The sequence below is a fragment of the Arvicanthis niloticus genome, chromosome 1, assembly GCF_011762505.2.
Source record: "Arvicanthis niloticus isolate mArvNil1 chromosome 1, mArvNil1.pat.X, whole genome shotgun sequence".
In the NCBI taxonomy this organism is placed as follows: domain Eukaryota; kingdom Metazoa; phylum Chordata; class Mammalia; order Rodentia; family Muridae; genus Arvicanthis; species Arvicanthis niloticus.
The window spans coordinates 114,748,069-114,772,225 of NC_047658.1; the positions used below are offsets into that span (position 1 = coordinate 114,748,069).

A 24,157-nucleotide genomic window follows, 5' to 3' on the forward strand; every position below is an offset into this window, starting at 1 on the left:
ACAGCAGTGGTATACTCATATACATAAAAATAGATAAATCTTAAAAAAAAAAGAAAAGAAAAGAAAAGAAACTTTCAAACAAGCCTTGAGCAGCAGAGGCAGGGATATTGGGCTCTCTGCCTTAGATGGTCCCTATGTTATTCCTAGACAGAAATGTTACACACACCAACAGGAGCCCCATGAAGAATCCATGCCACCTAGTTTCCCTTGTGTCCAATCAGGTGCCTCTCTCCATTGCCTAAAGAAGATGTTCAGAGAGAGGGTAAGGAGACTTGCCCAAGGTAGTATACCTGGGCCACAGCAAGCAGACCTAGGGGACTCCACAACCAGCCTCCTGTCCCCAGCTCTCTGGAGTCGAGAGGGACAGTCTGTCATTGTTGAAATGCAGAAGCAGAACTTTTGCACTTCTTCTGAAACTAGGGCTGGGAGACTCGGGCACCCCGAGGGACTGAGTCTAGATTTTAGAAGGGGAACTACAAGCCTGGGCTCAGGAAGCTGGAAATGTGGCCACAAAAATTACAAGCACCTTTCTCCAGGCCCAGCTTGTATCTGGGTTCCCTCCAGACTCAAAGGGTGTTCAGAAACATCTAAGCATCCTGCTCCAAGTCCCTTCCCCTTCAGGGTCTGTCCCTTCTGGAAACTTTGTTTCTCCTGGGCTTGAGCTCTGAGGTGACAAGTTCCTTTTCTTTGTCCAAAGCCTTTTACAGAAGCATTTACTAAGCCCGTCTAGATAGGGCCTTGCCTTGTTCCTTATGTCCCACAGACCATGGTTCCTTTTTGTTGCTGGCAATAGGGATTAGGCACTCAGGGTGTGGACTACAGAAAGAACCTAGAACTATTTGTCACTGCCGCCTGGCCTCCCTGTGTCACTCTATGAAGGAGGTGGATAATGATATACCTGTCTGGTAGAGATCAGAGATCTGTGTCCACTTTGAAATGACAAGAAGCTCCTTAAGAGGGTAAGGTGTTATCTGTTGCCAGGGCCTCTGCCCATGAGAGTTGGTGCCAACACCTCCACCAGGGACTCTTGGGAGACAAGGGAGGGCTGCAGCAGAGCAGGTCCCTCCTGCAGACCTTGTTGAGCCTTCAGGAGGCAATGGCTGTTCAGTAAGCCTTTGGAAGAAGATGCCCTGAGAAGAAACAGGGCAGTGTCCTGACTGCTCAGACTGGCTGTGGCTCTGAGGCTAACAGATTTACTCAGCCACTGGACTAGACCATGAGCCAAGTGTAGTGCTGTGGGCCAGGCCAGGCCAGGCCAGGCCAGGCCTCTGGCCCAGGAGCCAGCCTAGCTCAGAGATCAGAACAGAACCAGTAGGACAAAGGGTGCCAGGTCCTGAGGCTTTTGTGAGTATTTGGGTTAGAGCCTGGCCACGTGTTGAAGCCAGAACAGGGTCCTGCAGAGAGTGAGCCCTTAAGGTCTTTTTGACATGTGATAGGGATCACTTATACAGACAAAGAAGCAGCAGCTTGCAAAAACTAATCCAGGGTGCTGAGGAGGCGGTTCAGTTGGTTGAGGGATTCCCCTAATATGAAGAAAGCCATGGATTTGATTTCCTAAAACTTTGTGAAACAGGTGCCCGGGAGGAGGTGGAGGCAGAAGGATGAGAAGTTCATCTTCTACCTTTGCAATCTAGACTGTAGAGAATTAAGTTCAGCCCAGGATACCCACGTTTCAAAATAAACAAAAACTAATACAGAACCTGAAAGGACCGAGTGCCTGAGAGGTCTGGCATGCCCAGTTATTTATTTACTTATTAAGACAAGGTCTTTATATATAGCCCTGGGCTATCCTAAAATTCACTATGTACACCAGGCCGGTCTTGAACTCAGAGATCTTTTGTCTCTGCCTTCAGTGTACTGGTCCATCATACCCTTCAAATATGAGTTCCTGCTCTAGCCTTGGACTCACTTTCTCCTCCACTCTGGTGTGGAGTTGAAGCCTGCTGGGGTTAGTATTTTTCTCCGAATTCAGCTTTCAAAGAGATTAAGGGTCTTGAGGAAGTTGTTGCAAAGAGCCAGCCAAGACTTGAGGTCTGGGCAATTGGCCCTTGACTAACCCTTGTGGCTAGAGAATCAGCATTCTAGGACCTGGTCCCAGTCTCTTCGTTCTCCAATGACACTTGCAAATACCAGACACCCCTTCCTCCCCTAGTCTCTGGCGCCTCCTTGTGGCTTCTTACCTTCTGTCGGCCCCATCCCTGCCCTGCGCTGAGTAGGGTTCAGAGTCCCTCAGGTGAGAGCCAGCAGGTTCCACAGTCTAAGAACCTAGGAAGTTGAAACAGTACACTTGGGAGTTCAGGGTCATTCTTGACTATATAGAGTGTTCCAGATCAGCCTAGTTTATACGAGATGCTAAAACAACAACTACCACCATAAATCCAAATTCCTCCAGCCTGCCTTCCTGATCCTCCCTTGGCATTGTCATGGGAACCTAACATTGAATTTGAATCCTGAGTCTCCTTCCCAGCCTGATTGATCTGGGAAAGAAATACATGCCTATGTTTTCCCCATTTCAAATTGTGGACCCCATGGAGAAGGGGCTTCTGTAAAGATCAAATGAGGAACCTACAGTGTTTTGTTTGTTTGTTTGTTTTGTTTTTCTGAGGCAGGAATTCTCTGCAATAACAGCCCTGGCTGGCCTGGAACTCAGAGATCTGCCTGTCTCTGCCTCCCAAGTGCTGGGTTTAAAGGTGTGTACTCCTACCCTCCCCCCCCCCCCAACACACACAACATACCCAGTTTAAAACAATACCCAATTTTAAAACACAGTGTTTTTAAATTCCCTGTTTGATAGGATTTGAGTGTCCCACTCACTTTGCCCCTGCAAATGTTCAGAATGCTCCCTCCCTCAACGCTGATCAATTTGATCCTGTCATGTCTCCAGTTTCCAGTCTGAAAGGGAGGCAAGCCCCCTAAATAGTCTTCTAATTAAAGAATGAGTTGTTTAAAAGACACCAGAACACCCTTCCCTTTGGTATATGGTCTGTCATGGTCAAGACCAGCACAGCTGGCCACAGATGGCCAGAAATCAAAAACCTCGCTGGACATAGCCAGCTCCTTCTCCTTTTTTGCCTCCATCAGCTCATCTTGGACTTCTTGCGTCCTCCACAGTCCAAGTCCACAGGCCTTGTTCCCGCCAACGCCTTAAAAATCGGTACCACCTAAGTCCACAGAGACCCCTACCCTCAGCCTTCCAAAGCCTCAGTGTATTCATCTGCTAAATGAGTGTGCCCATCCTACCTCAACTTCATGTCTCTGGGTTAGTTTTAAAGACTTAAAGGAGATCAGAAACTTTTGGGGGTAGGTGGGTGTGTTGCCTAAGCGTCGCTTGCAAACCGGAGCGAGAGCGGACTACAACTCCCATCCGGCTTCAGGGCCACAACCATCCCAAGACCCTCTGGCCTGGCTAAGGGACAGGCCGCTGGCCCGGTCGCGTGGGAAGTTGCAGTAGGCTCCATCTAGGTTAGTGTCTCATGAGGGTCTAGGTGGCGCTGGGACTGGTGTGGCACGGTGATCCGAGGGGCCTTTTGCGACCCCAACGGTCCCCCTCCAACCCCGCCCAGGAGTTACTTTTCGTGGCCCGCCCTCCCACTTCCTGGACGAGAGTCGGCCCCGCCCCCACGCGCCTCCACCTCCCCACCTTCACCTTCAGCCGCGGCTCCCATTGGCCAGTTCGCACCTGTCCGTCCGTCGGGGGCGGGCTTGGAGGGCGGGGCGGGCGGCCAGGTGAAGGAGCGCGGGTGGAGACGGAGGAAGGTGACAGCGGGGAGGGCGGGAGGGAGGGGGGAAGCCGCGCAGAACGAACCTCGGAACCACGGACGGACCGCCGGACGGACGGACGGGGCATGCGGGCGGCCTGGCTCTAGCCCGGGTTACGGGGCTCCAGCCGCAGCCATGGAGCAGCGGCTGCGTGCGCTGGAGCAGCTGGTACGGGGCGAGGCTGGTGGCAGCCTGGGGCTCGACGGCCTCCTGGATCTGCTGCTGGGGGTGCACCATGAGCTCAGCAGCGCCCCCCTGTGCCGGGAGCGTAACGTGGCGCAGTTTCTGAGCTGGGGTGAGTGGTGAGGGCAACACCCGGGAAGGGAGGCTGGAGGGACAACACCTGGAGCTCTGTGCCCCTAGACCTTTTCCCGGGGATGGCATATTCCAGAAACTTCCTGAAGACGCACTGACTCCTTGCGCTGTATTTAACCTTGCCATAGGACTCCACAGCCCGCTCGCTCACCTGCACCTTACCTGAAACTCCCAGAGCCAGGTACACGATGTACACTTCCCATACTCTCATTTCATTCCCTGCTACAGACCCCAGACATGTTGCCAGTACACATCTTTCACAACGGTCACCTACAGGAGTCCTTGGTCACATGTTACACATGCCCTACCCAGAATATACATTCAGGTGGACACCCGTTTGGTGTCACATAAACATACAAATTTTCTCAGTTTCCTTCGTTCTTCAAGAGATGGGCACTCTGTTCTGGGACCCCTCTCACCTGTCACACAGGCACAAATCAATCCTTATCCTTCACTTTGCAGACAAGTCTCCTTAACTTCAATCCCTAGCCGGGACTAAGAGCCAACCTCAGCCCCTTTGGAGGACCTGGGGTCTCATTAGAAGTGGTTTTATTTGATTCATCTGAATCCTGACAGGAATGGCTGACCTAGGGTGACCCCTAAACCCACTGTGGGCACTGGTACCAGCACAGGGTTCCCTGGACACCCCTGGCCAGGCTTTGGTGGGGAGGGCATAGGAATTGGGCCTGGAGAGTAGTGTGCTGCTCAGGAGGCCATCAGAGTTCCTGGTTCTCCTGAGCTATAGACAGGCAGAAGGCTGGGCCTTGTATGGTTGGGGGTCTGCCATCCAGTTTTGCTGTTTCTACGGTGAGAGCAGTTAGAAGGCCCTGCCCCCATTGCCTGTATGTTTCTCTGTGACTCTTATGTGTTATACATGTGTCTGATTTGTCATCACTCCCACATGACACTGGTACCTGTGTGAGTGTGTGTGTGTGTTTTCACATATGTGTGTTTCTCCCTGCCTGCCTCTGGCACCTCTACGTAGGACCCCAACATAGGGGACGTCTGTTGACATCTCCCGAGGTAACTCCAAGGCTGGGCGTGACTCACGCCTCTCCTGCCCCAACTTGTCCCTGCTCCTGCCCAGAGCCCCCACCCCTTCTGGCAAGACAAAGGTACTGGGCATCATCCTGTCCCAGAGGTTGGATCTGGGCACCAAGTTTGGCCTAGGTGGCTGGTGGTCACCTCTGACCGCTCTACAAGCTGGTAGCTGTTCTCCCTAGCTCCATGCATAAACCTGGGGAGAGACAATTAATTTCTGTAGTGAGGTTTCCACACCTCCCCCGCTGTGGGGGTTCTGCCTGATAAACCTGTGGAGCAGCTCTCTGTCCCACCCACAGGCCCGCCCAGCTGGCAGGGAGTTTACCTTTTGGCAGGGGGAAACTGAGGCAAGGTGCCAGATCCTAGATGTCCCCCAATCCTCACTGGTCACTCCTGTCTTCATCAGTTCTCAAGACTCGGTGCCCTTCCCCCTGGCCTAAGGCCACTCCAGTTCTGGGGAGAGCCTGGGAGTGGCTGGACATAACCCCTGTGGAGGTGGCGGTGGGGCAGTAGACTGATGGAGGAGGAGGTGCTTGCCTGTGTAAGCCTCATCAAGAGAGGGAGGCAGGGCTCTAAGTGGCAGGGCTATCAAGCCTGGAAGGAATCCTGTGTGCTCACACCCTCAGGTGCTGGCATTGGGCACCAGGTGAAGTTTTTGGCCCTGTTTGTGTGTCTTGTGAGTACCTGAGCAGACTGGTATCTGTTCCTGACCCAGGGGCCCCACTTGGGGAACACAGAGTCTGTCTTTCTGGAGCACCACTGAAACTGTCCTCTCTGCCCTCAGGGGCTGCCCCAGGCCTTACCTCCAGCCGGATTGCTTTGTGCCCACAGGGTCCCCAGACCCAGGCCCAGATCCTGAATGGCAGAGAAGCCTTTCTGGGTACAAAGAATGTCACCTATCCAGTTTCCCAGATAGGCCCCTGGGCTGGCCTTGAGGGTCAAAGGCTGTGGAACTAGGGATGAGAGTGGTGTCTGTATTGTCCTGTATTGTCTCTAGGGTAACCTGGCTGTCAAGAGTAGACCCCTGGCTAAGGAAGGCCACAAGGTTTCTCTGTGCCTCAGATAGAGACTACCTGGAGTCTGGAGCACGTGCCCAGGAAGGTTCTGAGGGCAAGTGGTCCACTGAGTCAGGACCCTCACCATGCTTGTATCATGACCAAATAGGCCCTGCTTCTGATCTGTCCCTCCTCTTCGGGGTTGTCTCTGGGAAAGTCATCCCTGTCCTAATCTCATGGGAGCTTGTAAGGAAAAAATGCTGTCTGCTCTGTCCCTTCAGCCAGCCCCTTTGTAACACAAGTGAAAGAGCTGCGTCTACAGAGAGATGACTTTGAGATCTTGAAGGTGATTGGCAGAGGGGCCTTTGGGGAGGTAAGTGAGTCTTGGGGTAGGTGAGGAGGAGGGGTCTTGTACTTGATCTGGTCTAAAGCAGGCCTTGCTTCTTCACTCAGGTTGCTGTGGTGAGGCAGAGGGACAGTGGCCAGATTTTTGCTATGAAGATGCTGCATAAATGGGAGATGCTAAAGAGGGCTGAGGTCAGTCTGGGGTCAAGTGCACCCTGCCGATGGGTAGGGGAAGGTATACATGCTGCCAGAAGAAGGGGTGAGGCGTAGATGCCACTCTGAATACTCACTCTCTCCTACCCTTCACAGTAAACTTTACTTAAGATGAAGGGATTGTTTCCATTGTTTTTATGGAAATACTGAGGCCCACTACCAGGAAGCCTGGGCTCAGGTTCATCCAAGGCTAGCCTAGCCTAGCCTGGGGTTGAGCAGAGCTGTTCCTTTGATCAGAGCCTCTGGGCTTTTGAGTCCTCTATTCCCTGAGCTGGTAAAGGGGGAGTTCCTGGGATCTGGTCCCATTATACCCCTGCTCTCCAAACCTGCTTCAGACGGCCTGTTTCCGGGAGGAGCGAGATGTTCTAGTGAAGGGAGACAGCCGCTGGGTGACTGCTCTGCACTACGCCTTCCAGGATGAGGAGTACCTGGTGAGGATCTTTGGGTAGTGGAGGAGCCTTGCCAGGGATAAAAGAAAAGGCCACTATTCCATCATTTCCTGGCCCTACACCCTCCTTCCTAAGCTCTGCTTAAGAGCTGGTCACCTCCTGGGCATTGTGGGACATACCTTTTAATCCCAGCACTTGGGAGGAAGAGGCATCTATCTCTGTGAGTTCAGTTCAAGGATAGCCTGTTCTAAATAGTGATTTCCAGGACAGCCAGAGCTACATTGTAAGACCTTCTCTCTCTCTTAAAAAAAAAAAAAAAGAAAGAAAGAAAGAAAGAAAAAAAAGAAAAAAAGAGCTAGCCACTCTGAGTCCTCAGGGACACTGCTCAGTCCTGCCTTCTCAGAGCCCCCCAAGAACCAATATGAGGTCAACAGGTGTCCTCATTCTGAGTGTGACTCTTGGCTCTACATGCTGCCCTCCAGTACCTGGTGATGGACTACTACGCTGGCGGGGACCTCCTCACACTGCTGAGCCGCTTTGAGGACCGCCTCCCACCTGAGCTGGCCCAATTCTATCTGGCTGAGATGGTTCTGGCCATCCACTCACTGCACCAGCTGGGCTATGTCCACAGGTGGGGCCCCAAGCTCTGTCACTTCCCGGTCTTCCTCCCTAAAGCCCTCTGGTAGGCTTGCCAGTGTACCTATCTTACAGTTGGGGAAGTCAGAGCTCAGAGCAGGTAAGCCCCTGGCTCAAACCCACCCAACTCATGGTGGCAGAGGAGTGGTGTGTTACCCATTTAGGGGACATCTGACTGCTACATCCCCCATAGTGTACTTTGCAGCCCCTAGAATCAACAGTTGCCTTCACTAACTCCCACATGCAGACACACAGAAGCATGTATGGGCATGTACACACAAAGAAACATGTGTGAGCATGAATACACAGGAATATGTGTGAGTGTGTACACGTATGAACATGTGTGAGCATGAATACACAGGAGCATGTGTGAGTGTGTACACAAGAACATGTATGAGCATGTACACACAGGAGATTGTGTGAGCATGCACATAGGACAGGAACATAAATGAGCATGTACACAGGACAAGAACATGTACAAGCATGCACACAGGCTCGTGTCTGAACACACACATATCAAACCCTTCACTCTTCGCCTCCCTTCAGGGATGTCAAGCCTGACAACATCCTGCTGGACATGAATGGCCACATCCGCCTGGCAGACTTTGGCTCCTGCCTGCGTCTCAACAACAATGGCATGGTAAGAAGCCCAGCTGGAATTGGAACTGAGGATACAGGTCAAGGGCACGGACATAGGTTCCAGGTAGGGGGGTACCTGGAGAGTCGGGTGCTGGCTCCAGTCCTGTGGCCTCATGGTGCCAACATCCCTGACACAGGTGGATTCATCAGTCGCAGTTGGAACCCCGGACTACATCTCTCCTGAGATCCTACAGGCCATGGAGGAAGGCAAGGGCCACTACGGCCCACAATGTGACTGGTGGTCACTGGGAGTCTGCGCCTATGAGCTGCTCTTTGGAGAAACACCCTTTTATGCAGAATCTCTGGTAGAAACCTACGGCAAGATCATGAACCACGAGGTCTGACATGTGGCCCTGGGACCTCCACATTGTGTGATTGCAGATAATTTCAGGCCAGTTGGGCTTCCAGGCTGACCTGCACCCTCCTCTGACCCACAGAGTCACCTTCAGTTCCCCTCCGATGTACCTGATGTGCCTGCTAGTGCCCAGGACCTCATCCGACAGCTGCTGTGCCGTCAGGAGGAGCGGCTGGGCCGTGGTGGACTGGACGACTTCCGGAAGCACCCTTTCTTTGAAGGGGTTGACTGGGAGAGGCTGGCAACCAGCACAGCTCCCTACATCCCTGAGCTGCGTGGGCCGATGGATACGTCCAACTTCGATGTGGATGATGATACTCTCAACCGTCCAGTGAGTGACTGATGTCTCTGTAAGAGCTTTGGCTTGATCCTCTGAGCTATGGGAACCTACCCCAGATGTTCTCTAGAGCAGTTGAAAGCCTCTGGACCTCTGAGGCTCATGAGAGTTCTGGCTTACTGTGCCTGGCTCACCTGTGTGGTGAATTGTACCAACTGAAAGCCCTTTGACCTTAGCTGTTATCCTATTAACCAAAGTTCACGTCTAGAAGGAAATTCCCTGCAGCCTCTGGGAGACCTTGAATTCAAATGCTCATGGGAGTTGTGGTCCCTTTTGATAGGGGCTGTGTTATTCCCAAGGTATACACCCCAGTAAATGCCCAGTTTGTGGGCCTCTTCTGGTTCTCACTTGGTCTGTGGCTCTGACTCTCCTTCCCACTTCTTTAGGAGACACTGCCACCATCCTCCCACGGGGCCTTCTCAGGCCACCACCTGCCATTTGTAGGCTTCACTTATACCTCAGGCAGGTGAGTCTGGTCCTAATACCTGCTGGGAAGCTAGGAACCCGTGTCCCATTACAGCCCTGTGGGAAGGGACAAAATGGCTTCAGCGTTTGATGGTCACTCCTCAGTTCTCTGTCCTCAGGGTCAACCAAAGTCATGAAGACATGTGGCTATACTGTGTGACAGACTGTTACATGCAGTAGATTCACAGCAGAGGCTATGGAGAGCCTCTCCTGTCCAGCCGCGTTGGCCTCTGTAAAGTGGGTGGGAGCATTACTGCCTCAAATACCTTGGGTTGTCCTGAGACCCAAGAGAGCCACAGGTGAAATGCATGCTCTCAGGGCATCCTGAGGACCGATGACTGTTGGATGACTGTTGAGCAGCAGGCTCATCCCACCTTGTTAACTTGGTTGTTTCTTTCTTTACATTAATTTATTTATTTGCTTAACATGATATGCCTCTGTGCATATGGACATGATTGATGTAGCACAGCACACTTGTAGAGGGCAGAGAACAACTTTCAGAAGTCAGTCAGTTCTCTCCTTCCACCTTGTGGGTCCCAGGGAAGGAATCAGGTGCTCAGGCTTGGCAATAGGCACCCTTAACCAGCTGATTCAGCCCACTGGCTCCTGGTGAGCCTCTGCATGAGCCTTGGTGGTGTTGGTTGGTTGGTTGGTTGGATTTTTGAGACAGGACTTCTCTGTGTAGTTCTGGCTATACTAGAACTTGATCTGTAGACCAGGCTGATCTTGAACTTAGAGATTCACCTGCCTTTGCTTCTGGAGTGCTGGGATTAAAGGTGTGGGCCCCCACTGCTAGGCAAAGCCTTGTTGTTACCTCCATTTTCCTGTTAGAAAACTGCAGTTCAGATTACCCATTGCTGTCCAAGGTTACGTGTACAGTCCCAAAGGCAGAGTGTGATCTAATGGTTCTCTTCTCAGCATAGAGCCCAGGGCCTGGATCTGGAGCGATAATGCCAGGGTGTTTCTTAGATGAATGGACAGTTGGTCCTTGAGGATGGTTTTCTGCCAACTCTGTTCCTTTGTCCCCTCTCAGCCCCTTTGATGAGAAGAGCTCTGAGCTAATGGCTACCCCAGAGCGGAAGCTCCACTGTGTGGATCAGGTGAAAGCAGAACTCAGCCAGAAGCGTCAAGGTACAGGGGCAGCTGGGCCAGGCTGAGACTGTCAGGCCAGGGTGAGGGGTAGATTGCTGAAGGCCTGGCTACTCACCCAGAGGCCTTTCTCCTTCCAGAGGCCCTGCACGGCCCATTACAACCCCAGGAGCTGCTGCAGCTGCAAAAAGAAGTACAGGTTCTTCAGGAGAAACTGTCAGGTATCACCTTCCTGTTCCTAGAATAGCTTAGATCTTCCTGGGTCCCAGCCTTGCCTCCTGCTCTGGATATGTTGTGTGATTATGGGGAAGTGGACCCTCTCCCTGGCTGTGGAGAAAGTTCTCTGAGATCCTGAACACAGAATGCCTGGCGAGGTGGAGTTGTTCTGTGTGCGAGTCTCAATGAATGTTTCTGACAGAGACATTGAGGGACAGCAAGGCCTCCCTCTCACAGACTGATGGCCTCCATGCTAGAAGCCCAGCCCCAGACATCCAACTACAACAGGAGAAGGACCGCCTCCAGCAGGTGAGCACTAGATGAAGTGAGTGAGTGGCCTAGAGTTCTGTGTCCCTGAAGTCAGTGCCCTGACTTGGCTCTGTCCTTCTTACCCTGGTCCTCAGGAGCTGACTGAAGTTCGGGCAGCATTGCGAGCACAGGATGCTGAACTGTGCCAAGCCCAGAACCGGCAGGAAGAATTCCTTCAGAGGCTGTGGGAAGCCCAGGAGAGAGAGGCAGCCGCAGCCAGCCAGATCCAGGCCCTGAGCTCCCAGCTGGAGGAAGCCTGGGTTGTCCGGAGAGAGGTTGGTGATGGTAGGGGGAGTGGGGGTCTGGGGGGGGGAGGGGGGGGGGGAAGAAAGTAGTTCAAAGTATTGGGAACCTGTGTCTTTACACCCTGTGTGGCTGGTTACCTTGGACAGGGCCTGGTGGTGAGATGGGTACCTGGGGCTACCTGTGTTTGTTGCTGAATGTGTCTATGAGTCTGTGTCAGAATGACACAAAGAGGTTTACATGATCAGGGTTGTCATTACCTTGTTCCTGTGGCCCATTATAGCTTGAAGGCCAGGTGACCACCCTGAGTCAGGAGGTGACAAGGCTCCAGGGACAATGTAAACAAGAATCTTCACAGGTCAAGGTATGGAAGCTTTTCTCCTTTGGCAGCAGACACTCTCCCTTAGACTTCCCCCTTAAGAGTCCTAGGAGCAGACCCGTGTCCCAGGCTTCTCAAACTCCTGCCTTGCCCCCTCTCCACATTGTCAAGACCATTCATGCAGCCCCTGAGACCAACGGCATAGGATCTCCTGAGGGTCAATCTCAAGAGGCCCAGCTGAGAAAGGAAGTGGCAGCTCTGAGGGAGCAGCTGGAGCATGCCTGCAGCCAAGGGTGAGTGAGTGCATGGTAGGGGCAGCCAGGAGGGGGCAGGGCAGCGCTGGGCTGGGAATCAACTCCATCTCCTCGGCCTTCTCCTCCCCAGGATCAGTGTTGGGAAAGAGGAGGTTCTGTGCCGACTGCAGGAGGAAAACCAGCGGCTGAGCCTGGAGCAGGAAAGGGTGAGCAGGGTGGACAGAGCAGGGGACAGGCTGAGTGCCAGCAGGGTCAGGGCAGAGCTCCAGGACACAGCTGCTGGACACACTGTAGCATGAGGGTTTCTACAGGGGTCAGGATGGTAGGTGATCCGTGGGGAGATCAGTGGGGGATGGGCAACTGGTAGACATCCAGGGCTGCAAGAGCCATTGGGGACTGAGCCCACCGTCCTCTGCGCCCTCAGCTGGCAGAAGAGCTGGCGCTGGAGCTACAGAGCAAGCAGCGTTTGGAGGGTGAACGGCGGGAGACAGAGAGCAACTGGGAGGCTCAGATCGCTGACATCCTCAGCTGGTGGGTACATGGTGCCTGGTGGGGCCTGGGCACGGCTGAGGACCCAGACTGTGACACACAGCCCATTCCTATTCAGGGTGAATGATGAGAAGGTCTCGCGAGGCTACCTGCAGGCCTTGGCTACTAAGATGGCTGAGGAGCTGGAGTCTTTGAGAAACGTGGGCACCCAAACACTCCCTACCCGGCCTCTGGTGAGCCCTGTGCACATGAGCCATGCATATGTGCATATGTGTAGAGGTCAGAAGACAGGATGTTAGTTCTCTCTTTCTACCATGTGGGGCCCTGGGGATTGAACTTAAGTTGCCGGGTTTGGCAACAAACATACCTCTGCCTTCTGAGCCATCTTGTTATCCTCCAAAGCTCCAGGTTTATGCTGAGGGGTGAGGAGGGCTGGGTCTTTGAGTCTGGCCAGGTGGTATGTGAGGCATATGCCTTATTGGGAAGACAGGAGGACGGGGGAGTCTCTGAAGCTGTCAGTCCCAGAGAGCATCTTACAGGGGTATCCTTGGTTGCTCCCAGGACCACCAGTGGAAGGCTCGGAGGCTCCAGAAGATGGAGGCCTCAGCCCGGCTAGAGCTTCAGTCAGCACTGGAAGCTGAAATCCGTGCCAAGCAGGGTCTGCAGGAGCGGCTGACACAGGTGCAGGAGGCTCAGCGCCAGGCTGAACGGTGAGGCCATGGGCAGATACTACAGGAGTGGAGTTCATTCAGAGGCCTGTGGTGAGCCATTGCTCTCTTCCCCCAGCCGCCTGCAGGAGGCTGAGAAACAAAGCCAGACCCTGCAGCAGGAGGTGGCTGAGCTACGGGAGGAACTTGAGGCTCGAGGATCAGGGGGTGAGTGCCTACCCTGGAGCCAATCCCCAACTGCAGTCTCATGAATACTAGGGGACTTCCATGACAGCTGTGCCTAGATAAGAGAAATCTGTCCCTACCACACAGGACCTATCTGTCAGTCAACACTTAACTGACCACTGCTGTGTGCCACACTCCCCCAGACCCCACCTGTGAATATTCCTGTATCTTACTGAGGTGGAAACTGAGGCCCCCTCCCACCCCGGTCCCTGAGTCCCAGGGAAACAACCTCAGTTACTTTTACCCTCTGCCTACAGATGCCAAGCCCTCTACCTCCCTCATCCCTCTCCTGTCCTTCTGGAACACAGAGGTAAGATCCAGGCAGTGGGACTAGCTAAGGAGGAGGCTGGTGAGAAACATGGTGGCTCTGACTTCCTTCCATCTTTATTCATCCCCAGAAGGATTCTGCCAAGGACCCTGGCAACTCAGGAGAGGGCCCAAGGTCTGGAGCAGAAGCAGAGCTGAGGCCAGAGGGCCGCCGCAGTGTGCGCCTGGGGGTGAGGATCGGCGTGGGTCCTCAGTTGGGACTGGGCTCTCCACCCAGTCCCTCCTCACTCGCTCATTCATTTTCTGCAGAGTGTGTTCCCCAGGGTGCCTGCTGCCACCACTGCCCCTGCAGAAGGCCCTCCTGCTAAGGTCAGTGGCCAGAGGGGCAGGACGGTGGGATATTGAGCCATTCAGCCCTTGCCCATAGTCCCTCTAGGACACTAGTGGGACCCTATCAGGCCATGTTTAGGGTGGTGCTGTGCTGGTTTTCTGACATGGTCTCCCAGGCACTCAGAGTTGACACTGCAGACTGGCTCAGCCTCTTGGCCACCTGACCCTTTGAGGTGGTATACGGGATGCTGGGAGCCACTGGGGGGATGTTGACAGCGTGTACTTCTTCACAGCCCGGCTCCCACACCCTGCGTCCCCGGAGTTTCCCATCCCCTACCAAGTGTCTCCACTGCACCTCGCTGATGCTGGGCCTGGGCCGCCAGGGCCTGGGCTGTGACAGTAAGAACCTTCTCTTTCAGGTTCTCCCCTCACACTGTAGCCCTGGGCATGACCCTGACACACCCAGGCTGTTCTCAACCTGACAGCACCCACATCTCTTATCAAATTCTCCTACTTAGTTATTCCTTTCTCACTCAATGGCAATGGGTGACAGTTCAGGTGTCATTAGCCCCAAGGGAGCTATCTGGGAAGGCTCAGGCTACCTGACCTGCTCTATCCCTCCCAAACTCTCCATCTCTCCACAGCCTGTGGCTACTTCTGTCACTCAACTTGTGTGTCACAAGCCCCACCTTGCCCTGTGCCCCCTGAACTCCTCCGCACAGCCCTGGGGGTGCACCCTGAAACAGGCACAGGAACCGCCTATGAGGGCTTTCTGTCGGTGAGCTGTGGCTGAGGGCTGAGGAGGATGGGCGTGGGGGCCGAGGACTTGCTCAGCCCTCCATGCCTGTCTTCTGCTTAGGTGCCGCGGCCTTCAGGCGTCCGTCGGGGCTGGCAGCGGGTTTATGCTGCGCTCAGTGACTCCCGCCTGTTGCTGTTTGATGCTCCTGACCCTCGAGGCAGCCTGGCCAGTGGGGTCCTCCTGCAGGCCTTGGATCTGAGGTAGGTCTCAGACAGTGGTGACACAGGACAAGTCATGGGTAGTGAAGAGTTCATTCTGGAGTGCTATGGTATCTCATGTGTCCTTTGTACCTCCCAGGGACCCCCAGTTCTCAGCCACCCCTGTCTTGGCCCCAGATGTCATCCATGCCCAATCCAAGGACCTGCCACGCATCTTCAGGGTGAGCGCTCAGGGCAGGATAGACCCAGCCTCCATCTTTCTCTCTGTGCTGACCCTGTCTTGGTTACTGCTGTATCCCCACTCTGTCCCTCTGCCAGCCACCTCACTGCCACATGCTATCTGTCCATAGCCACCATGAGCTTGCCACACAGCAATCTGGCTATTTCCTGCTTTGTTTAAAAACCTTTGGATGGCTTCCCAGTACCCTCAGGAGGCTCTCAAACAACACTCTGACTACCTAGCATTTGAGTGTGCAGATGTCCTCAGCCCTCAACCCTGGAGTCCCTAACTAACTATTCTGGCCATACCTTGTTCCTTCTAGCCTTGCATTCATGTGTAACTCCTCCTCAGTCTCATCCTTCTGCACAGAATTGCCAGCACCCTCCAGGCCCAGTACGTTGTCCCCAGATTCACTGACACTGGATGGTGGGCTTGTCCTCTAGGCAGTTATCCTTGTCCTCCTGGCCTGCTTTAGGGATTCTATTCTGCATTCCTATAGTGCTTATCTTTCCCGTTATGGTGCCCATCACGAGCCTCAGGAATTGTCATTGCTTGTCTGACACCCTGTGTGGCTTACTCCCTGCCGAGCACTACAGCCAGCTAGCTGGCAGTCGATGCTCACAAACAGTAGGTGAAGGAAGAAAAAAGGACAGATGGCTGGCTGGCTCTTGGCTGTAGCCCTCTAGCCTGACTCTCTGTCCACAGGTAACAGCCTCCCAACTGACAGTGCCACCAACCACATGTACTGTGCTGCTGCTGGCAGAGAATGAGGCGGAGCGGGAGCGTTGGCTTCAGGTGCTGGGTGAGCTGCAGCGGCTGCTACTGGATGCACGTCCAAGGCCCCGACCGGTGTACACGCTCAAGGAGGCCTATGACAATGGGCTGCCACTGCTGCCTCACACACTCTGTGCTGCTATCATTGGTACGTCGTGTGCTGAAGGGCTAAGGAGCATGTAGGGAGGCACTGGCCCAGACTAGTGACAAATGCAATGACCATTCTCTTAGCCACCAGCTGTGGCCCTGAGGATGTCTGTGACCCATTTTCACCTTGCATAGGCACATAGCCTCTGAGCCAGACAACCTGGCTTCCGCCACTTCTGAGGGTTCTGGTTCTCTCTTTTCTTGTTTTGTTTTTTGAGACAGGATTTCTCTATATAGCCCTGGCTGTCGGAGAACTCACTATGCTGGCCTGGAGGTTTGTCTGCCTCTGTTTCCAAAGTACTGGGGGCTAAAGGTGTGCGCCACCACTCCCAGCTAGTTTTTTTTTTTTTTTTTTTTTTTTTTTTTTTTTCTAAGAGAATCTCAAATAAGTAGAAGGAATAGAGGTTTTAGGGAGAAACAGAGATGACCTGGGAGGCTGAGGCAGAAGGCTTCAGAGTATAAAGACAGCCTGAGGTGAGCTACATATGGAAACCTTGTCTCAAAAACCTCAACCCACCAGCCATGGCTTGGTGCATGCCTGTATTCCCAGCACTTACAGGAACAAGCAGAAGGGTCAGGTGCACAGCTCACCCTTAGTTAAGGAATAGCTTAACCAGCCAACCAACCAAACAACTGGGTTGGAGGGCAGTCCCAGTGGTTAAGAGCACTGGCTACTACTCCAAAGGACCTGAGCTCAATTCCCAGCACACACTAGAACATTCTTCTGTGCTCCACTAGCACCAGGTCCTGCAGAGACATGCATGCAGGCAAAGCACTCAGACACATCAAATAATTGTATGAAAAAAATTGTACACACATACACAAACAAGTTGGACTTGGGAGTGGTGCCACACACACCTGTAAATCCAGCACTGGGGAGGGGGCTACAGGAGGATGAGAGTTCAAAGCCAGCTGCATCCATGTAGTAAGTCAAGTGCAGCCTGAACTTTATAATATAGAAGATCCTGCTTCAGTAAAACAACACCAACAACTACACAAACAAGTTGGACTTGGGAGTGGTGCCACACACACCTGTAAATCCAGCACTGGGGAGGGGGCTACAGGAGGATGAGAGTTCAAAGCCAGCTGCATCCATGTAGTAAGTCAAGTGCAGCCTGAACTTTATAATATAGAAGATCCTGCTTCAGTAAAACAACACCAACAACCAAACAGGAAGATTACTTCAGATTCATGCCAGCTCAAGCTAGCTACATAGTGAGTTGTAGGCTAGCCTGGATTATGGAGTAAGACACTGTCTCCACAGAAAGACAAATGAGGCTCGGACAGCTTTCTTCAGGCAGGCTTGCCTGGCAGCTGGGTGAGCAAGGGGGTAGGTGCAGAGCTGTCTAGGGTTCACTGAGTTTGGAGCCTGAGCCTCTGAGGGTTCTCTCTCCATAACTGACAACTGGGAAAGGGGCAAGAAACAGAGCTCCCCAGCTTCCTCCTACACCTGAGGCCCTGAGCTAACTCCAGCTTCAGGTACTCCAGTTAGTGGGGTCACAGCAGAGACTGTGGGTCCCCTGGGTCAGTTAGGAACCAGACATAGAGGTTTATATAAGGAGAGAGGCAGGTTTACCCAGAATCCCATAGCTCAAGGTAGTGGCCTTCAACTCTGACCCCAGTCACCAAGCTCTTCCTCATGAGAGCCAGTGTAAACTGTGAGCAAGAAGAGCCTAAGGATGGGGTGCGTCGGCAGTGTTTGGGTCACCAATCCTTTTGCCTCAAGAGAAACTGAAGACCTGTAAGGACAGGTGTCACCGGACAGGTGTCTCTGACCTCTGACCTCTCTTCCTCTATCAGACCAAGAGCGTCTTGCCCTGGGCACTGAGGAGGGGTTGTTTGTGATCCATCTTCACAGCAATGGTACCAGAGGGCTTAGCCTGGGTGAGTGTGGGCCTGGGTACCACAGGCAGCTGCTGCTTCTTACCCACGTGCTCCTTTCTCCTGCCAACATCACAGACATCTTCCAGGTGGGAGACCTCCGCCGGGTGCAGCGGTTGACTGTGAGCTCTGCCGCTGGCCTTCTGGTCGTGCTCTGTGGCCGTGGTCCCAGTGTGCGCCTCTTCGCCCTGGCTGAACTGGAGAATGCTGAGGTGGCAGGTGCCAAGATCCCCGAATCCCGAGGCTGTCAGGTTTTGGTAGCCGGCCGCATCCTGCAGGCCCGGACTCCAGTGCTCTGTGTGGCAGTCAAACGCCAGGTTCTCTGTTACCAGCTGGGCCCAGGACCAGGGCCCTGGCAGCGCCGCATCCGAGAGCTGCAAGCACCAGCTCCCGTGCAGAGCCTGGGGTTGCTGGGTGATCGGCTCTGTGTGGGTGCCGCAGGCACCTTTGCTCTCTACCCACTGCTCAATGAGGCTGCACCCTTAGCACTGGGAACTGGCCTGGTGGCTGAGGAGCTGCCAGCGTCCCGTGGGGGCCTGGGTGAGGCGCTGGGTGCTGTGGAACTCAGCCTCAGCGAGCTGCTGCTGCTCTTCACCACTGCTGCTGTCTACGTGGATGGCGCTGGCCGCAAGTCACGAAGCCACGAGCTACTGTGGCCAGCAGCACCCACTGGCTGGGGTAAGGCTGGTAGAGGGCCTGGCAGGGTGGAGTCAGGCACTGGGAGTCCTGGGACTATGTTGTGTCCTGAGTAGCTTGCCTAGGACCTTCTTCCTCCTTTCTCTACCTGGCCAACTTGAGTGGCAGCTCCACTGCTGCCTTTGATTCCCTCCCTCCCCCACTACTGCGCTGTGAGTCCTCGTGCCACCTCTTGGTTCAGACCTCTGTTCTGGGTCTCATCATCCACTTTGTGACTGCGTTTGTGCACTGGGTCCTGTAGAACAGGCTAGGGTTGGCTCCTTCAGCCAGCCAGCCTGGGCAGGCACACCCTGGGGGCTATGCTTGTTGAGAATGAACAAATGAACGGACGAGAGGCATGGGTTGGTGTGGTGTGGTCACTTGTAGCCGATATGATTGGCTGGAGGAAGCAGGGGGACAGTGTGCTTTATGAGCAGAGGCTCAACTGTGGTGAGGCCTGGGGTTCAGTGTAACACAGCCTGCCACTGGCCATGTCTCCTGTCCCTCACCAGCTGTATGACCTTGACCATTACTTTGCTCTGAGATTTCCATTACCTCATCTAATGTCCAAGACCAGGGTGATTATAGTACCTGCTCCTACCTGGAGCTGCCGGAGAGTTAAGAGAGGACAGACATGCCGGGCGGTGGTGGCGCACGCCTTTAATCCCAGCACCTGGGAGGCAGAGGCAGGTGGATTTCTGAGTTCGAGGCCAGCCTGGTCTACAGAGTGAGTTCCAGGACAGCCAGGGCTACACAGAGAAACCCTGTCTTAAAAAACAAAAAAAAAAAAAAAAAAAAAAAAAAAGAGAGAGAGAGAGAGAGAGGACAGACATGCCAAGCATTTGCAACTGTGTGGGCATGTAGTGAGGGCTGGCTATTATCTTATTCATCTCTTATGGAGCTGGGTGAGGCAGGCCTCCCTGTGGGACAGAGGAAACAGGCTCAGAGAGGGACCTGGCCTGCCCAGGGCTACACAGTACAGGCTGTTTCCCACCTACAGGTTACACAGCGCCCTACCTAACAGTGTTCAGTGAAAACTCCATTGACGTGTTTGACGTGAGGAGAGCAGAGTGGGTACAGACTGTGCCACTCAAGAAGGTGAAGGTCAACCCAGAACACCGGTTGGGTGCAGTGGGGTGGGGGACATGACCTGACCTCTGTGTTTTCTGCCTCAGGTAAGACCCTTGAATCCAGAGGGCTCCTTGTTCCTCTATGGCACCGAGAAGGTCCGCCTGACCTACCTCAGGAATCCATTGGCAGGTGAGGGAGTATATGCCTGCCTACATCTGTGTGTGTTCACCTATGCACAAGTGTGAACTTGCGCACCGGCGGCCGGAACATGTGAGCACCTCCCCAGCATCCTGATTTTCCACAGAGAAGGACGAGTTTGACATTCCCGACCTCACGGACAACAGCCGGCGCCAGCTTTTCCGCACCAAGAGCAAGCGCCGCTTCTTCTTCCGGGTGTCTGAGGAGCTGCGACAGCAGCAGCGCAGGTGTGGTGTGGCTCTGGTGTCTGGGTGGGGCTTTCTATTCCTGGGGGCGGGGCGGGGTTTGCAGCCCTGCTCCTTACACCCCCTCTGCCTCCAGGGAGATGCTGAAGGACCCTTTTGTGCGCTCCAAGTTCATCTCACCGCCCACCAACTTCAACCACCTGGTACACGTGGGCCCTACGGAGGGAAGGCCCAGCACCCGGGAAGGGATCCGGGTGAGTCCTTTGGAGCCAATCACAAAACTCCCTGCAGTCGTTGATCCAATCACAGGCTTCTTCTGTTGATTGTTTGGCTGCTGAGGCAGATGACTCATCCCTCTGACACCCGGACCTCAGTACTCCTTGCCAGAAGCTGAGTTCCCATGGTGTGAGCTTCCTGGTCCCAGCCCTTCTGCCCTGTCCCCTGACAGGCTCAGGAACAGAAGAGCAGAGGTGCCCGCAGCTCCGGACCGCAACGGCCCCACAGCTTCTCAGAGGCATTTCGGCGCCCAGTGTCCACGGGCAGTGATAGTCTCCCTGGAGAAACAGACCCCCGTAAGGGCAGCCCTACGTCCTCCAGTACTTGCACGCCTCCTCCACCTTACCGCTCCTCCCAAGCCCTTAGATCTGACCCAGGCATTTTGTCCTTCTGTCTCCCTACTCCTGCCAGTGGTGAAGAGGAAACCTTGGACATCTCTGTCCAGCGAATCAGTGTCCTGCCCCCAGGGGTCCCTGAGCCCGGCAGCATCCCTGGTACAGGTGAGCCAGTGAGTAGGGCTTTCCTTCCCCCACTCAAAGTTTAGGCACTTTCTGGCACTTGGGCTCTGCATTGAGATCGGAAATGGTCATCCCTGAGACAGGTGGAGTCATATGCAACTCTTGTCTCTCCAAGCCCTAGCTATATGCTCCAGTCAGGGAGGATCGCTTCCCCTGAGCTTGTCCTACCTGCAGACTGAAGGTGTTCCTGTGACAGGTGTGTGAGGTGATGCTCCCTCACAGCGTCAGATGCATGGAAGGCGTGCTGTGTAACAGGAGCGCTGTCGTGACAAGAGTGGGTGCAGGGGCACACATGCCTCAGTGCACCACACCACACCTGTGGAGGCCAGAGGACTCTTCCAAGAGCTGGTTCTTTCCTTCTACCTTGTCTCTAAGACAGAGTCTCTCATTTCTGTTCTGTGTGCTCCAGGCTGGTTGGCACACAGCCTTCCAGCTACTCTCCTGTCTCCGATGCCCGTCTCCCCACAGGAGTGCTAGGATAATAGATGCAGGTCGTTGCATCTGGCTTTTTACCTGGGTTCTGGAGCTCAGAGTGAGGCTTTCAGGGCTGCGTGCCAATCATTTTTATCTGTTGAACCGTTCCTACCTGCTGAGCCATCTCCCAAGGCCTAGAATTTAAAAAATATTATACATTTTTGCAGTGCTGGGGTCAAACATAGGCTTTGTTCCTGCTAGGCAAACACTCTGCCTCTGAGCTATATTCTTTTCTGAGGGAAAGGGGTGGGGTTGAGATGGCACCTCTCTATTTACTCCTGGCTGTTCTAGAACTTGGTATGTAGACTAGGCTGGCCCTGAATTGAAAGAGATCTTCCTGCCTCTGCCTACTGAGTACTGGGATTAAAGGCATGCACCACCATGCCTAGCCCAAGCTATATTCTTAATAGAGATCCAGCCTAAAGATAAGGATGGAATCATACGGAAACAGCCTATCTTGTCTGGGGTCAAGAGAAGACCTGACAGGCGCTGGGAAGGCTCCTCCTCACCCCCAGCCACCCTCAGAGTCACACTAAAGCCGCTCAGAACCCCAACCGCCATTTCCTTTTACACACTCAAACTCTTGCCCTGCAGTTCCATCTTCTTTGAATGCTTTTCCTCCCTTCAGTGCCCAGGCTGTCCAGCCCTGTTACCTTTAATGCATTTGTGGCTGCATGGTCAAGTGTCACTGCCACTGACACCTCCTCTGCCATTTTGGCTCCTGTACTATGGCCTTCCTTCCTTCCTTCCTTCCTTTTTTCTTCCTTCCCTTCCCTCCCTTCTTTTTCTCCCTTCTCTCCCCTTTTAAAAAGGGTCTCATGTAGATCAGGCTAGCCTTGAACATGTGGTTCTCTGCCTCCACCTGCTGAGTACTGGAATGACAAGCCTGCACCTCCCTCTACACCCAGTTTGCTGCTATTTTTCTTCCATGCTTGTCTTTTGTTCAGCTGTGGGGTCCATGATCCATGGTGGACCTGTGATCCGTGTTGGGGTTGGTTTTCATCTCTCTGCGGAAACAAGGTTTTGGCTGATGTGGAATGGAGCGAATGAGCAAGACGCTGGGTCTGTCACTGCAGTTCTGGGCTCTGTGAGGACTCTCCGCACACCTTCAGTGTAGTTTCCTTTAGGGTCCTGCTACTGCAAGCATTGGGTCCTTTGAGACCTGTGGGAGGTGCCATGAGAAAAAGAGACCTCTATCCCTTTTCCCATCTAACTTCTTGTTCTTCACTCCAGGTATCAGAACGGCCCCGAAGTCTCCCTCCAGATCCTGAGTCAGAGAGCTTCCCCTGATGCCCTCTGGCAGTGCCCACCCCATTCCCAAGACAGAGGAATGAGGAAGCAAAGAGCTTGAGGGATGCCATACTCGGCTGGTCCGGGACATGTTGAAATTCAGACTCAGGGAGAACCTGGGTGGAGGACTAAGCAAGGCACGCCTGACTCCTTGACCTATTCCTGCTATTCCCCTGGGCTTCCAACACAGGCCTACACTGGCCTCTGGGAGTGCCATGGCTCTGGTGCCCAGGGAAGATTGTGCCAAAGCTGTGCTTCATGGGCCAGTCCCAGGAGTCAGGATGAGGGATGGAGGGCCGGGTCCTTGAGAGTATACTGGTGCCTTCTCTGTGCAGCCTGGCCCAGGCTGAGGCTGACATGGAGCATGCAAGGCCTCTGCTCAGGGTCAGGCTGGGCCATGGGCTCTGATTGACAGGGAAAGGATAGAAAAGAGGGAATGAGGCAAGTGAGAGAGGAGAGAAGAAGGGGAGGGGAGCAAAGGGAGCAGAAGAGGAAGTGATGTAATCAGGAGATGTATGCTAACCTGAAAAGTGGAGAGAAGGACAAAACATGTGATGAGGAAGGTGCTGGAGAGACAGGGGAGGAGGAAAGTGAGCCAGCGGAAAGCCCAGGCCTGGGAGCTTTTCTCTAGGGTGGGGAGGAAAGTGAGCCAGCGGAAAGCCCAGGCACGGGAACTTTTCTCTAGGGTGGGGCTTGCGATTGAGAGCAGGGCTACTGCTAGCTTATCCGTCCAGGAAAAATGGTTCCTAGGCAGGGAGGGGATGGGAGGGTATTTATAAGGGCTTCTTGGTGGGAGATAGACACCCTTCCTTCGGGGACCACTAAATATCTCCAGGCACACTTTGGCTCTCCCCAGCAGGGGTGTCCTTTTCTGGAAGCTTCAACCAAGTGTATTAGGGGAACATAGGGGGCATTTTATTATTGATCACAGTCATTATTATTGTTATTATATTGCTATTTTTATTAAACCTTGCACTGCCACAGTGTGAGGAGTGAAAGAAGTATTTATCTCCTTAAACGCCACATTCCCAGGAGGGAAGGGCTGAGATGTGGCAAGAAACAATAAAGCCAACCTTATAAGCTGCTGGCCTCCCTGCCTGGGTCTGTCTTGCTGAGTGAAGATGGGAATGTAGAAGGAGGGGGTGGGGGGCATGGACAGTTGAGAGCTGTCCTCTGTGTGCATGTGCATGCCCTCAACAGGACCACAGAGCAACTTTGGGTGGTCTCCAGGAGCTGTGATCTTGGGCGAGTTTTTTGTTGTTGCTTGGTTTGTTGGTTGGTTTTGATTGCTGTCTGTGTTTTTGTTTTTGAGTCAGGGTCCTAACTATGTGGCTAGCCTGTAACTCAGCATGTAGACCAGGATTACTTCAAAATGACTCAAAACGAGATAAACCTGCCTCTAATAGAACTAAAGATGTGTGTCACCACACTCAGCCACATTGAGCTGTGAGATAGGATCTCCTTATCCTTGGGATTGGTAGCATAGGCTGGCCTGCCGAACCATCCTAGAGTCTGTTTTCCCTCTGAAGAGGTGATTATGAGGTTTGCCACTGTTCCGAGCCCCTCCGTGTCCCCTTCGCCCGTGAAAAAAGA

At 53.6% G+C, this 24,157-nt stretch overlaps 1 protein-coding gene across 2 annotated transcripts; it reads left to right on the forward strand.

Moving 5' to 3' along the window:
* The first annotated feature begins 3,799 nt into the window (after positions 1–3,799).
* Cdc42bpg (CDC42 binding protein kinase gamma) lies at positions 3,800–23,647 on the forward strand. Of its 2 annotated transcripts, none has more exons than XM_034515731.2 (37): positions 3,800–4,054; positions 6,392–6,483; positions 6,564–6,647; positions 7,004–7,099; positions 7,540–7,688; positions 8,240–8,333; positions 8,470–8,670; positions 8,770–9,018; positions 9,411–9,490; positions 10,523–10,620; positions 10,719–10,799; positions 10,997–11,103; positions 11,199–11,378; positions 11,630–11,710; positions 11,837–11,958; positions 12,050–12,125; positions 12,344–12,450; positions 12,527–12,641; positions 12,970–13,118; positions 13,195–13,283; positions 13,559–13,611; positions 13,700–13,798; positions 13,878–13,937; positions 14,192–14,297; positions 14,543–14,676; positions 14,758–14,897; positions 14,995–15,076; positions 15,781–15,997; positions 17,797–17,859; positions 17,956–18,555; positions 19,553–19,650; positions 19,728–19,812; positions 19,928–20,048; positions 20,143–20,260; positions 20,455–20,578; positions 20,694–20,782; positions 22,508–23,647. In XM_034515731.2, exons 1-37 carry the CDS (start codon positions 3,895–3,897, stop codon positions 22,562–22,564), a joined length of 4,656 nt encoding a protein of 1,551 aa, XP_034371622.1. In that variant the 5' UTR covers positions 3,800–3,894; the 3' UTR covers positions 22,565–23,647. The 2 variants fall into 2 exon arrangements, with proteins under 2 accessions (XP_034371622.1, XP_034371631.1); XM_034515740.2 differs by having other exon boundaries at positions 13,703–13,798.
* The last annotated feature ends 510 nt before the right edge of the window (positions 23,648–24,157 follow it).

What these genes read in the sequence shown, in the direction of transcription:
- Cdc42bpg (XM_034515731.2), top strand. Translation starts at nt 3,895, where the DNA reads ATGGAGCAGCGGCTGCGTGCGCTGGAGCAGCTGGTACGGGGCGAGGCT. An exon ending in ACTCAGCCAGAAGCGTCAAG is followed by an intron (nt 10,621 to 10,718) that starts GTACAGGGGCAG and finishes TTCTCCTTCCAG; the next exon opens with AGGCCCTGCACGGCCCATTA. An exon ending in CAGAAGGCCCTCCTGCTAAG is followed by an intron (nt 13,938 to 14,191) that starts GTCAGTGGCCAG and finishes ACTTCTTCACAG; the next exon opens with CCCGGCTCCCACACCCTGCG.